This window comes from Mytilus californianus, unplaced genomic scaffold, assembly GCF_021869535.1.
Source record: "Mytilus californianus isolate M0D057914Y unplaced genomic scaffold, xbMytCali1.0.p SCAF_1, whole genome shotgun sequence".
In the NCBI taxonomy this organism is placed as follows: Eukaryota; Metazoa; Mollusca; class Bivalvia; order Mytilida; family Mytilidae; genus Mytilus; species Mytilus californianus.
The window spans coordinates 129,605,417-129,619,357 of record NW_026262581.1 but is presented as its reverse complement, the minus strand read 5'-3'; the positions used below and the strand labels follow the sequence as shown (position 1 = coordinate 129,619,357).

The following is a 13,941-nucleotide window of genomic DNA, read 5'->3' as shown; positions in this document are numbered from 1 at the left end:
GCATATATAAGTTTTTTCTGCGGTTATCTTTACCCTTTCCATTAGTACTTTGACGTGTAGATTAAATTGCTAGGTTAGTCAGTGAAAACAAGTGTCCATTATCTGCTTATAAACCGCTGGTGAAAAAATTGGAATTCAAATGTTTCACAGGAAGATTTAATGATTTTTTAAACTGTTATTTTCTTCACTTTATTATTTTCTTTTTAAATATGCCTGACTTATGTAATCGCAAGTGCACAGTATAATTTCAAAATTCTCTGTTTCTTCTTTGGATCATGCTTATGTTATAAAATGTTAAACTGGGGCTAATTTGTAGAATTACTGATTTTTATTTTATTTGTATTACTATATTTTGGACAGATTTAAATTACACGAATGTATAGAATGGTCCGAACGGTAAAAAAAAATCCCTCTCATTTCTGTGTATTTTTTAAAACTAAAATATCAAAATATGCATGCATGTAATTTTAAAATTATTGAATTACAAAGAAAAACAAATGTACGAATGGATACTGCCGGTGGTGCCATTTTATACTTGGTTAAAACCCTAAAAAATTGAACTAGTAATTCGGACTTGTAATTGAAACTCCTCAAAATTGTATAATCCTGATTAGTAACCAAGAAATATTTTAAAACCAAACAAAATTGTTTTAATTGAAATTGCCAAAAATATGTAAAATGTGTAAAATTTAATTTTATGTATTTAACGTTCATTAGGTTTGTGTCATTTAAATTTCAATTACTTGTTTTGAAACTATATCATTACGGTTTCAAATTTCGAATTGAGCAAAAACAATTACATGATATTAAATTGTGTATTTTATGATAGGTTTATACGCGGTAATCCGTTTGTTGTTTCAGTAATTAACAGTAAAAGAATTGATAATCGCGTGATTATTACGGTTACTCGGTGTACCCGATAGGCATTTCTCTAAATAATCACGTGACTGAAGTCAAAATGAACTCAACATGAGATGAGTTGATATTGTCAGCAAAAAATGCCTTTTATATTTTAGTGCTAACGTTGTTGATTTATTTTAAAGTGTTGTTTTAACTGTTATTGTTTTATCAACATGTCTGGTGCTATAGACGGCGATGCTTATACAGCTAGTTTCTACAGAAATTCTTATCAACAACCATCTGTTGAGATACCACCATATAATATGCATGGATGTAATGATTTTAGTATGCTTCAGGAAATGTATAAACCGGAACTTTATATTCCATCGACAAATATATTGACCGAAAGGAATATCAACAGTAGACTGAATCAAGAGAGATTAGTGGAGTCTCCGTGTGATGCTTCTCAGGAAAACTCGACTAAACCGTCTTCGATTGAGGTATGTGAGGATGAAAACTTAATAGCTCAAACTAAAGGCAACAGAAAACGTAAACGACCTATTCCAAAAGGCAAACCTCCATACAGTTACATAGCTCTGATAAGTATGGCCATCTGTAACGGTCCCGAGAGAAGACTAACACTAAATGATATTTATAAATTCATAACCGACCGCTATGCATACTACCGTGACCAAGAAAACCAGAAAGGATGGAAAGGATCTATAAGACACAATCTTGCCTTGAACGAATGCTTTGTGAAACTGCCAAGAAAACCAGGACAAAAGGGTCATGAATGGGCAATTGATCCGGACTATGAAGATATGTTCGACCATGGAAGTTTTTTACGTCGACGTTACCGTTTCAAAGAAGGTGCCGGTGGTAAACAAAAGATTCGCCACGTGTCTGCGCCAGAAGGTGTTTGGTATCCTCGAAATGTTGAAGTGAAGCCTTTGATTGGACATATTGGACACATACCAAACATTACAACCCCGGATAATAGGAACTCTCATAACAATGTGTGGAACCCGTTCAAATCCCCAAGCGATTCCAATAGTGCATCGCCGTTCGATAGTCCAGGAACAGAATCTGTTTCTCCAGCTAGTCAGCCGTCGAGAGAAGTCTCCAGCAACAGTAATTCGCCAGATAATCAACAAAGTCAAAACAGCTGTTTTTGGTACGGACAAGGTTTTCCACCATTATCAGGAATTATTCCGAATGCTCATTTTCCTAAGACCGATACTTCGTTTCCAGGACATAACTTTATGGGACCAAATGTGTGCAAGCCTCAACCATTTATGTTCAATCCCATGGCACACAATCAAATGTACATCATGAATTCGTCAGCTGGATCTCAAGTGTGGTCACCATGAGGAGTATTACGCAGACTGCTTTATAACATTTGGTGCTATATTGATATTTTATTGTTTTAGATATTTTAAAATCATTTGAATATTTTAAATCAGTTGTAAATATGTTGATTTTATAAACACGATAATTGGATTTATTATCAACCGATGTTTTTTTTATTTATTCCTTACTAATTCCACAAATAATGTTTTTAGTAATATATACCTTCGGTGCATGTTATAGGGATGTTGCTGGAATTTGGTTAAGCTTTTATTATTTGGTCATTTTTTTCTAAATAATCGAGTCCACATGTGTCATTAAGCTTAAACCATTAAAGTTACTTGACACTTACTATTTACCTTCTTATGAGATGTGGGATATACGTAAATGAGACAACAACACAACGACACAAATGATGATTGTTACTTACGTATGTTTATGCACCATTTTGTTTTGTATGATGGTAGTGATATGTTTCACTTTCAAAGTGTTTGGGTCTAGAACATACATGTATTGGAACCAGATCAATACCTTAGTACGTGGATAAATCAGCATCTTCCACAGGCCTGTCTGTGATAGCAGGGAGCGTCTTTAATATTCTCCCGTCTGGTTAAAGCATTGGTGTAATAGTTCATCTCTTAGGTAGTTTGATTGATCTTTTAATGGTTGCATGTAGTCTAGACTTTAAAATTAGTATTTGCTGCTTCGCCGCCAAGCGACCAGACTTTTGGATAAGAGCCCTCCGAGCATCAGACAGTGCTAAAGGCTGGTTGCTAGAATTTGATTAAGCTTGTATTATTTGGGATAATACTTACTTATATGATCTAGTCCACATGTGTAATTAATCTGAAAGTCATTGAAATTGCTTGATACTGACCATTTACTTTCTTACTCGTTGTGGGATAAACGTCAATGAGACAGCAACCCAACAATATAAATGATGGTTATATTTATGCGCCATTTTGGTTTCTATGCATTTATGTAGTTCATACGTGTTTCTCGTTTCTCGTTTTTATATAGATTAGACCGTTGGTTTTTCCGTTTGAATGGTTTTACACTAGTGATTTTTTGGGGCCCTTTATAGCTTGCTGTTTGGTGTGAGCCAATGCTCCGTGTTGAAGGCCGTATCTTGACCTATAATGGTTTACTTTTATAAATTGTAACTTTGATGGAGAGTTGTCTCATTGGCACTCATACCACATCTTCCTATATCTATATATGGTGGTAATTATATGTTTCACTTTCAAAGTGTTTGGTCTCGAACATACTGCAACCAGATACCTTCGTATGTGGTAAAATCGGCATCTTCCATACACGTATAGGCCCGTCTGCGCTTGTAGGGGGCATCTGTAATATTCTTTCGTCTGGTTAAAGCTTTCGGAATTCCCATGGGGACTAACTGTGCACCACTTATTGCGGACCTGTTTCTGTATTGTTATGAGTTACAATTTTTGACTAAAATCAGCAAAGACCCATCGAAACAACATCTGATTCAAAATTTTAATAACGCTTTTAGATATTTAGATGATATATTGGCTCTCAATAATGACGACTTCAGTATGTACACTAAAGAGATTTATTCTGCCGAACTGACTTTAAATAAAGCTAATACTAATAATGAACACTGCCCTTTCCTGGATTTTGATATCTTTATCTTTAACGGGAAGCTTAATACCAAAATTTATGATAAAAGAGATGATCTTTCATTTCCTATTGTTAATTATCCATTTTTAGATGGTGACGTTTCCTTGTCGCCATCTTATGGTGTTTATATATCTCAACTTGTTCGATTCGCTCGTGTATGTAACAACGTATTTGATTTCAACGAAAGAAATCTCTGTATTACTGAAAAATTATTACACCAGGGTTTTCGATATCACAAACTAGTCAAAACATTTACTAAATTTTATCATCGGTACAAGGACATCATTCGTAAATATAAATCAACATGTTATACGTTCAGGTATTTCACATCCAATGTTTTATGGTAATATTCTTTACAAAGCACAAAAATGTCGGCATTCACCTCAAAAGCTAACCAAACCTTTAAACAGACTTATTCGGAAAGGATATAGTTACGATACTGTTGTCAAGTCATTAAGGATTGCATATTTTGGTATTAATATTGATTCACTCGTAGGGTCTTTGCATCGGAAATAAACACATTTATTCTAAAACCAGTTGTCGGCATGATACGGGTTATGTTCTTCTCATATATTTTATGATGGTATGATACTAAACCCCTAACGGGAGGGGTTGTACTTGATTTTCAAATGATGAAGACATAATCTTCCAATCAGTTTAATTGAGGTCTGGAGCTGGCATGTCAGTAACTGCTAGTAGTCCTTTGCTCATTTATGTATCCTTGTCAATTTGCTTAGTTTCTTTTGTTACCTATTCTGACATCGGACTCGGACTTCTTTTAAACTGAGTTTTACTGTGCGTATTGCTATGTATTTCTTTATTCTACATTGGCTAGAGGTATAGGGGGAGGGTTGAGATCTCACAAAACATGTTTAACCCCGCCGCATTTCTGCGCCTGTCCCAAGTCAGGAGCCTCTGACCTTTGTTAGTCTTGTATGTTTTTTAATTTTAGTTCATTTATATGTTTTGGAGTTTAGTGTGACGTCCATTTTCACTGAACTAGTACACAATTTTATTTAGGGGCCAGCTGAGGACCACCACCGGGTGCGGAAATTTCTCGCTGCGTTGAAGACCCATTGGTTGCCTTCGGCTGTTGTCTGCTCTTTGGTCGGGTTGTTGTCTCTTTGACATATTCGAGCCCCATTTCCATTTTCAATTTTATTGGGAAAAGTTCATATTTTAGTTAGTTTAATTGGATTAATGGTTGCATATAGCAGAAAATATTACATGCAAATTTAAAAGAACGACATGGAGGTGCCAAACCACCAAAGACTTAAAAATAAGTATTTGCTGCATCGCCGCCAAGTAATCAAAGTAATGGATAAGAGCAACGACCGACGGACTAGTACTGAATAATGTGTCCGATAAGGGCGAGATATAAATCAAGGAGATGCTGTATGATTGCTAATGAGACATCTGTCCAACAGAGACCAAATGACGTAGATTTAAGCAATTATAGGTCACCGTACGGCCTTTAACAATAAAACAAAACCCGGATCGTGTAGTGTAGTAAAAGGCCCCGACATGACAAAAGGTGAAATAATTCAAACGGAGAAAAAAAATAACAACATGATTTATGACAAAACTATACGGAAAAAAAGACATAACAGACAGCAACCAACGACAACAAATGAATTACAGACTCCTTGTCTTGGGACAGCACATACACAACGTGGCGGGGTTGATAAAAAAATAAGAGTATGCATGGGTATGATTGCAAATGAGACAACTGAACAATTAAACTTGTTTGTGAGAGCTCGTTCCTCCCTAAACTGGGACAATAGTGGAACAGCAAACTGTAAACATAAGTTGGAAATGACTTGATAACGACACAAAGTACCGATCTCTAGGTACTCGCAGTTACTGAACGCCAATTCAGAGCAAATAACAGCTATTACATCCTTACGGACGATCACCTAAGAGGTTACACTGCATTATAACACAACTCGGACTGAATGTCTAGTACAAAGCAGGTCCGGGGGATCGAACTCATCACTTCCAAACTCGACGCGCTACAAGAAGACAATCTAGGCGTTTAAAGTCATATGAAACTTCAAATTAAAAAAAAGTTGAATATGTTTTATATACTTGAATGGCTAAGTTTTATAATTGTAAAACGAGTGTAAGTGGACTAGCTTTCCTGTATCTTATCAAAATCTTCATTTATGTACTGCTATTGAATTATTGTCTTCCCGTATACTTATTCGCCGATATTTTTCCGTGTGCATTGACCTTAACTACGAGACCTCTCGTTAGAACTTCGGCCACCGCACAGCGCAAGTGCCGGAGGGAAAACCGTGATGAAAGAATGTAAACAAACGTGCACTGAAAGGTAAATAGTAATAATTGATTCCTAAAGAACAAATTAAATACTATTAGTATTATGCAAAAGTTTTTTAAACACATGGGAACGCAAGTAAAATATAAAAAAAAATGTACATCTCTCTTTCAATTCACATATACAAAACGTCAAAGAGACAACAACCAAACAACAAAACAATATTTAATAGAGGTTATTTAATTAGAGGTTAACAATGATGGTGGACAAGCGCCAGATGCATGTGCAAAGCTTTAAAATGCTCTAAGTTTTGACATCAACACATTACAATACACTACTTGGATCAACTTTTCTCATATGTAACTACAAATATAGACCAACTACTTAAGTCTTTGATTAACCAATGTCCTTGATGATAATATCGGAAGAGGCAAAAAGTTGAGAGAAAAAATCTGCATAAAACTAGACCAGAGAAGTTCAAACAAAATCAATGATTATACAGAAACTGTTCTGAATTTCAAATCATTTAAATACATTTAAAGGGGTATAATTTGGACATGCAATGCAAACAACGAATATGAATGTGCACTATTCGAGACGACCTAAAATGATTACCGTTAAAAAAAATTTTTTAACTTATTTTAGTAAATATATTTTACTTTTTTTAACTGATTAAACTTTAAACTTTAAAAAAATAAATCGTTATGTTTACACAGAGACTATATTTTTTAGAAAGTTTCCATGAGAATGAATTTATCGGTGTGCTTGAAAACTTATGATACAGAGGAGTGTTTTATTGCTCTCTCCTCCTGTACAACTCCAGAATATCTTCTGGTGAATAGCACCAAAACAAAATGAATCTGGACCTCTTCTGGAGATATTTTGAAGAAAATGCAATAAAACCCAATTCAATTTGGCGTCGAATATAGCAAACTTTTTTTTTATTGGATGACATGATTGCATTATTTATTACAAAATACAGTTACTTCAGTCAGTCATTCAAGAGACATGACTGTAATAGTGTCCTCTGTTTTGGCATTGATGTATAATTATATAATAAGTGTAAAAACAAAGAAAATTGTTTGGAAGAAATCGCTATATTCGTGACATTTTTTTCTTTATGTTTTCCTAGCTTAATTTAGCTAATCAACTCCGCCTATATGCTCCGACCATTTGAGTTTCAGGAATAATATTAAACTGTAGAAGAATTTGTCAATGCTTGTCTGGTATGTGATCGAAAAAGACATCTTGTCTATCTATCAAATAGTCTAAAGTAATCAAACTGGATTAGTTTTGTATTTAAAAAATATATGTATATTGTTGTGTACAAGATATAAAATTGAGAATGGAAATGGGGAATGTGTCAAAGAGACAACAACCCGACCACAGAACAGACAACAGCTGAAGGCCACTAACAGGTCTTCAATGCAGCGAGAAATTCCCGCACCCGGAGGCGTCCTTCAGCCGGCCCCTAAACAAATATATATACTAGTTCAGTGATGATGAACGCCATACTAAACTCCAAATTGTACACAAGAAACTAAAATTAAAAATAATACAAGACTAACAAAGGCTAGAGGCTCCTGACTTGGGACAGGCGCAAAAATGCGGCGGGGTTAAACATGTTTATGAGATCTCAACCCTCCCCCTATACCTCTAGCCAATGTAGAAAAGTAAACGCATAACAATACGCACATTAAAATTCAGTTCAAGAGAAGTCCGAGTCTGATGTCAGAAGATGTAACCAAAGAAAATAAACAAAATGACAATAATACATAAATAACAACAGACTACTAGCAGTTAACTGACATGCCAGCTCCAGACTTCAATTAAACTGATTGAAAGATTATGTCTTCATCATATGAATATCAGGCACAATCCTTCCCGTTAGGGGTTTAGTATCATACCATCATAACATATATGAGAAGAACATAACCCGTGTCATGCCAACAACTGGTTTTTAAATAAATGTGTTTAGTGCCGATGCAAAGACCCTATAAGTGAATCAATATTAACGCCAAAATATGCAATCTTTAATGACCTGACAACAGTATCGTAACTATATCCCTTCTTAATAAGTCTATTTAAAGGTTTTGTTAGTTTCAGAGGTGAATACTGACATTTTTGTGCTTTATAAAGAATATTTCCATAAAAAATTGGATGTGAAATACCTGAACGTATAAGAAGTCTGCATGTTGAGCTATATTTACGAATGATGTCCTTATACCGATGATAAAATTTAGTAAATGTTTTGACTAGTTTGTGATATCGAAAACCCTGGTGTAATAATTTTTCAGTAATACATAAATTTCTCTCGTTAAAATCTAAAACATTGTTACATACACGAGCGAATCGTACAAGTTGAGATATATAAACACCGTAAGATGGTGACAAGGGAACGTCACCATCTAAAAATGGATAATTAACGATAGGAAATGAAAAATCATCTCTTTTATCATATATTTTAGTATTAAGCTTTCCGTTAATGATATAGATATCAAGATCGAGGAAAGGGCAGTGGTCATTGTTAGTATTAGCTTTATTTAAAGTAAGTTCAACGGGATAAATTTCTTTAGTATACATACTGAAGTCGTCATTATTGAGAGCCAAAATATCATCCAAATATCTAAAAGTATTATTAAATTTGTGTATCAGATGTTGTTTCGATGGGTCTTTACTGATTTTTGTCATAAATTGTAACTCATAGCAATACAAAAAAAGGTCCGCAATAAGTGGTGCACAGTTAGTCCCCATTGGAATTCCGATAACCTGACGATATACAAAATCTCCAAAGCGAACAAAAATGTTATCTAGTAAAATAAGTTTGTACAAATTATAATTTGTACAGGGTTTTTGTACAAGTTATAAGTTTTTTGACACATACCTTCTTGCACCAGGTGATAAAAGTTTATCTTCTAAAATGTATCAGTTTAATGTCTTAAATTCAAATTTATATTCTTCAACCTAACATTTAGTGCTATTCTCTTTGTCCTCAAACTGGAAATGAGCACACCTGAAAGGTTTAAATTCTAATTTTATTTTTCTCCTTATACCAAAATCATATCCATTAAAAAATTTTTTTGTGTTCTTATAATAGTTTTGTATCAACGCTCAGTATTAGACTGTATCATGTAGTTGTAGAAATATGACAGAATTATGCGAAACACTGAAAAGACTGTGTGCTTGCATCATTCATTTGTGTTTAGCGGTTCATAAAACACCGATAACTTGTACAAAAAATCTGTACAAATTATAATTTGTACAACATTACAACTTGTACACAACATATACAAGGTATACAAGGTCATGCGTTTCTCATACTGTTTATGACGTCTTTACACTAAATCTGTTGGATTTTGCACTGATTGATACTTTAGTGTGGGAGAAAATGATTTATTTATTACTTGTAATTGGCTTTGAATTAGCCTTCAGTAACTGCGAGTACTCTTAATTCGATGCATTGTGTCTATTGTTTTTTATGTTAGTTGTAAAAAAGCAGTTTTTGTGCCTCGTACCAATGTTTTGGGTTAAGCCAATTCGACTGATTTTGAGTTTGTTTTTATGTTTTTCTGTTCATCACTGTGCCAGGTTAGGGGAGGGTTGATCGCTCACAAACATGTTTAACCCCGTCTCATTTTGTATGTGCCTGTCCCAAGTCAGGAGCTTGTAGATCAGTGCTTTTTGTTGGTTCATATAAAAATAAGAAGATGTGGTATGATTGCCAATGAGACAACTCTCCACAAGAGATCAAATGACACAGAAATTACCAACTATAGGTCATCGTACGGCCTTCAACAACGAGTAAACCCCATACTGCATAGTCAGCTATAAATGGCCCCGAAATGACAAATGTAAAACAAATTCAAACGAGAAAACAAACGGTCTGATTTATGTACAAAATAATGAACGAAAAACAAATATAATATACAGCAACAAACGACAACCACTAAATTACAGGACAGGTATACATAAAGAATGTGGCGGTGTTAAACTAGTTTGAAGGCGCCAACCCTCCCCTAACCTGGGACAGTGGAGTAACAGTACAACATAAGAACAAACTATAAAAATCAGCTGAATAGGGCTTAACTCATCAGATACATACAAAGCAGGCATACATCTAACAAAAACACAGAGTGGACGTGGTAGGGTAATTATACATCCACACAACAAATAGACACTAAATACAGAATAGAGTATAGTCGCAGTTACTGACAGCTAGTTCAAAACCAATAACAACTAATAAAAAATTCATGCATCTAAGCCTAAAATATCATTAAGTACACATCAAACATCCAATGGATTTAGTGTAAAGACGTCATTACCAGTCAGAGAAAACATGACCTTGTGCAATGCCAAGATACAGGTATCGACAGATTGTAGAGCCACGAATGTGCATATGTATATAAAATAATATTTAGTTTGATCTTATTTTACTAATAACAAAATCAATATTAATACTGTAACATTTTTTATATGTTAGGTCAAGCGTGTTATCTGATTGTATCAGGTTTACATACATCTGTATTTTCACACATATATCCATTTAATATAGTTAGAGATCATCAGAGATATTAATTAAGAGTTATATTTAGATTTCTTTTTGACTATAGTGAGCCCTAATGATTTGCATATGGTGCCCTAGTAAATTTATGTAAGGAGCAAGCAACACTAGGAGCCCTGATAACCGGAGCACCCGGATTACCGGAGCACGGAATACACGGAGCCCGGTTGCCCTAGTAGTCTATATTTGTACCCGGGCTTGTAGGAGAGATATAAAAGAGAGAAAGAGCGTGAGATAAAGGAGGAGAGAGAATTTATAGTGAGGAGAGGACAGTTACGTTTATAGTAGAGAGGAGAACCGTATTGTTGAGCCTTAAGTTAGATGTACATTTTGTTATACTTGTAACTTTGTTATAGTCGTGTGATTTTGATAATACAGTATTGAACTTTTATTCGACTTCGTGTTTATGTTCACTTACAAGACTTCGTTCAGACTACACCAGGATCCATTTATTTATTTATGTGACCAGGATTCCCTTAATCACGCTACCAGTAGATTTAGTCAAGTTGTTTACCAAACTTTTTCGTCACAATACCAATAAAAACAATATTCAAAGATCTAATTACAGTGTTGAATTGGTGACCTTTTAGAATAAGTTTATGTCTGTCATATTTGTTTTTCGTAAATTGTTTTGATATAAGTAAGGCCGTTGGTTTTCTCTTTTGAATAGTTTCACATTTTTCATGTCGGGGCCTTTTATAGCGGACTATACGGTATGGGTGTTTATCAATGTTGAAGGCCGTACTGTTGCCTATAGTTGCTTACATCCACTTCATTTGAACTCTGGTAGAATTTTCCCATTGGCAATCATATACCACATCTCCTTATTTTTATATTATATACCCGACTGTGTCAATATGAATATGCTGGCCTGGTAAGAGATGAAAAAAAGCATACATAGCCAGAATAAAATTAACAATAAGTCTGCAAAAAGTCCTCCTCCCCCCTTCCCCTCCCCAGAATACCAAATGGTCGTTCCCTTACTGTTACTGTCCGGATAGTTCTCTAAATTTGATTTTAAATTTTTGTCATTATTTTTTTCATTTCATTCAAACCAATCATTGTTAATCAAAAGATTTTAATTTTACTGTATTTATTTTGTTTTGTTGTAAATGATAACTATGCTCAACCACGGGCTCCTTTAATTGGATAATAAAATATATTGTATCGTGCATATAAAACCATCAATTTCTCTTTTTTTTTTGTCATTTTTCATCGGAAGTTTTCATTATTTGTTATCAGTTGGAATATCCGATGGAAAATGTAAACAAGTTGCTTTTAAAAAAAAAAGTCAGTACGTGAACCTTAGAACTTTTTTTATGATAATTATTATTTCAACTGAATTATAAATTATATCTCAATATTTTCATTACCATGTGTGTGGAGGATAATATTTTCTTTTTACTGTAAATCAGGACAATTATGGCATGTTGAGAGTGGTGTTAAATATAAAATAGGGAGATAAGGAATGTTTTAATTTCAATAGTTCATTTCTGGATGGTGTTAGCTTTCATTTTTACCAGTGTGAAAGGTCAAACTACTACCAATGGATGACACTTCTATGGTGTTTATTGGTAGAGGTAATATTTTAACTAGAATCCCTCAGTAATTTTATATATATTTTCTTTTTAAAATACATATTTCAGAGCAAGTACGATATTTTGTTTCATAAAATGTGAAAGTTTTATTCTACCAAATAAGACAATATCTACTTGCTTACCATTTTATGTTGTGCCGTAAAATCCCGTTCCACCTTAGAAATGGGCTTGGATCCAGCTAATACATTCAATTTGCTGCTTATACATGTATACTTAATATACCTGTCCAAATCGTGGTAGAGTTACACTTATTGATGATCAGTTGTAAGGAACATAAATTAATTTCTCCTACTAGTTGACCATTACTCAATGCCTCCTTAATTATTTCTAGATTAATTTAATGAATTTTTGAAAGACTGAGGTACATGTGTCCATGTTTTGAATCATTATTATTATTTAAGAATGATACGTATGGGAATCTATTTCTATTTTTTCTACATAGATTATCAACTATATCTTTTATTACCATATAGCATATAAGTGAGGTTAAGCGATCTGTGTAAAGTTCTTTGTTGCCTAGTTTTAGATATCTCAAATGATCCGTATGGAGGTGCTCTTAATTACAGGAAGCTAATACAGATAAGAAATATAAATATTCCGGATGAACAATAATCAGGGTTCCGAATATTCCTCCATAGACTATATTTCTAACTAATTAATATGCGTGAACCCTCAGGGGTTCACGCAAAAATAGACAGAAATTTGTGATTATATTTTATGGAACTACTGTTTTTAAGCCCCCGTCACACTAGACCAAGACCATGAAGATCCCACTACGATCATTAAAAAAATAAGATCGCGGTGAGATCGTGGTATGGTCGGCTTGAATATTGAATATTTCATAGTTTTCACGTTTATACCACGACCTTGCTATGATCTGGATAAGATCCTGCTACGATAGTAACACTGTCAACGTATATTTGTTCCGCCTAACAGAAGTTCCAGTGGACAATTTGTTATAAACTGTGTCATAATATCTGTTCCTGTTGGAAAAAAGTATTCTATAACCTTTATTCCGTAAGGAACAAATACTGTAATATTTGTTCCAGTGGAAAAAGTATTACAGAATATTTTTTCCACTTGGAACTTATATTATGAATGAACTTCTATTTCTTGTTACGATCTTGTCACTCTCTTACTACGTCTAATAAGACCTTACCAATCGTATCAATATCGTACGTAGTATAGATTGAAGCGTAATAAAGACGAAGTGAAATCGGGATAGTCGCAGTGAAATCGTAGTAAGGTCGCAGCGAAATCTTTTCTATTGGCTTCCCGATTGCACCACGTTTCTAATACGATACTTGTACGCCCATACCGATCTTACTACATCCTTACTACGACCTTCCTACGCTTTTACTACGACTTGTTTTGGCCGAGACTGCACTACGAATGTTTTGAGCATGTTCAAAGTTGGTCGTGGACCTTCCCGATCATGAAGACATGGCACGTCCTTACTACGACCTTACAACGACCACCACGGTATTACTTCGACTTCCAAAATTTTTCATAATTTCTGAGGTCGTAGCGGGATCGTGGTCCTAGTGTGATGGGGGTATAGGCAGACATTTTAGCTCGTGTCTCATAAATATAACAGTAAACAGTTATGCAATTAAATATTTATCTTCATCCAGCTTATCGTCCCTACCGGGATGTCCTACAAAAGCTGCAAT

The 13,941-nt window shown here is 34.4% G+C and overlaps 2 protein-coding genes across 2 annotated transcripts in view; both read left to right on the top strand.

The window, feature by feature from the left end:
* LOC127713229 (structural maintenance of chromosomes protein 6-like) overlaps positions 1-13,941 on the top strand; it is a 396,756-nt gene that overhangs the window by 255,540 nt on the left and 127,275 nt on the right. The window lies entirely within an intron of this gene.
* LOC127713845 (forkhead box protein E1-like) lies at positions 959-2,351 on the top strand. Its single transcript, XM_052219822.1, has one exon. The coding sequence runs from the start codon at positions 1,074-1,076 to the stop codon at positions 2,208-2,210; it is 1,137 nt and encodes a 378-aa protein (XP_052075782.1). The 5' UTR covers positions 959-1,073; the 3' UTR covers positions 2,211-2,351.

Excerpts from the sequence above, each read along its gene's own strand:
- LOC127713845 (XM_052219822.1), top strand. The coding sequence starts at position 1,074 with ATGTCTGGTGCTATAGACGGCGATGCTTATACAGCTAGTTTCTACAGA.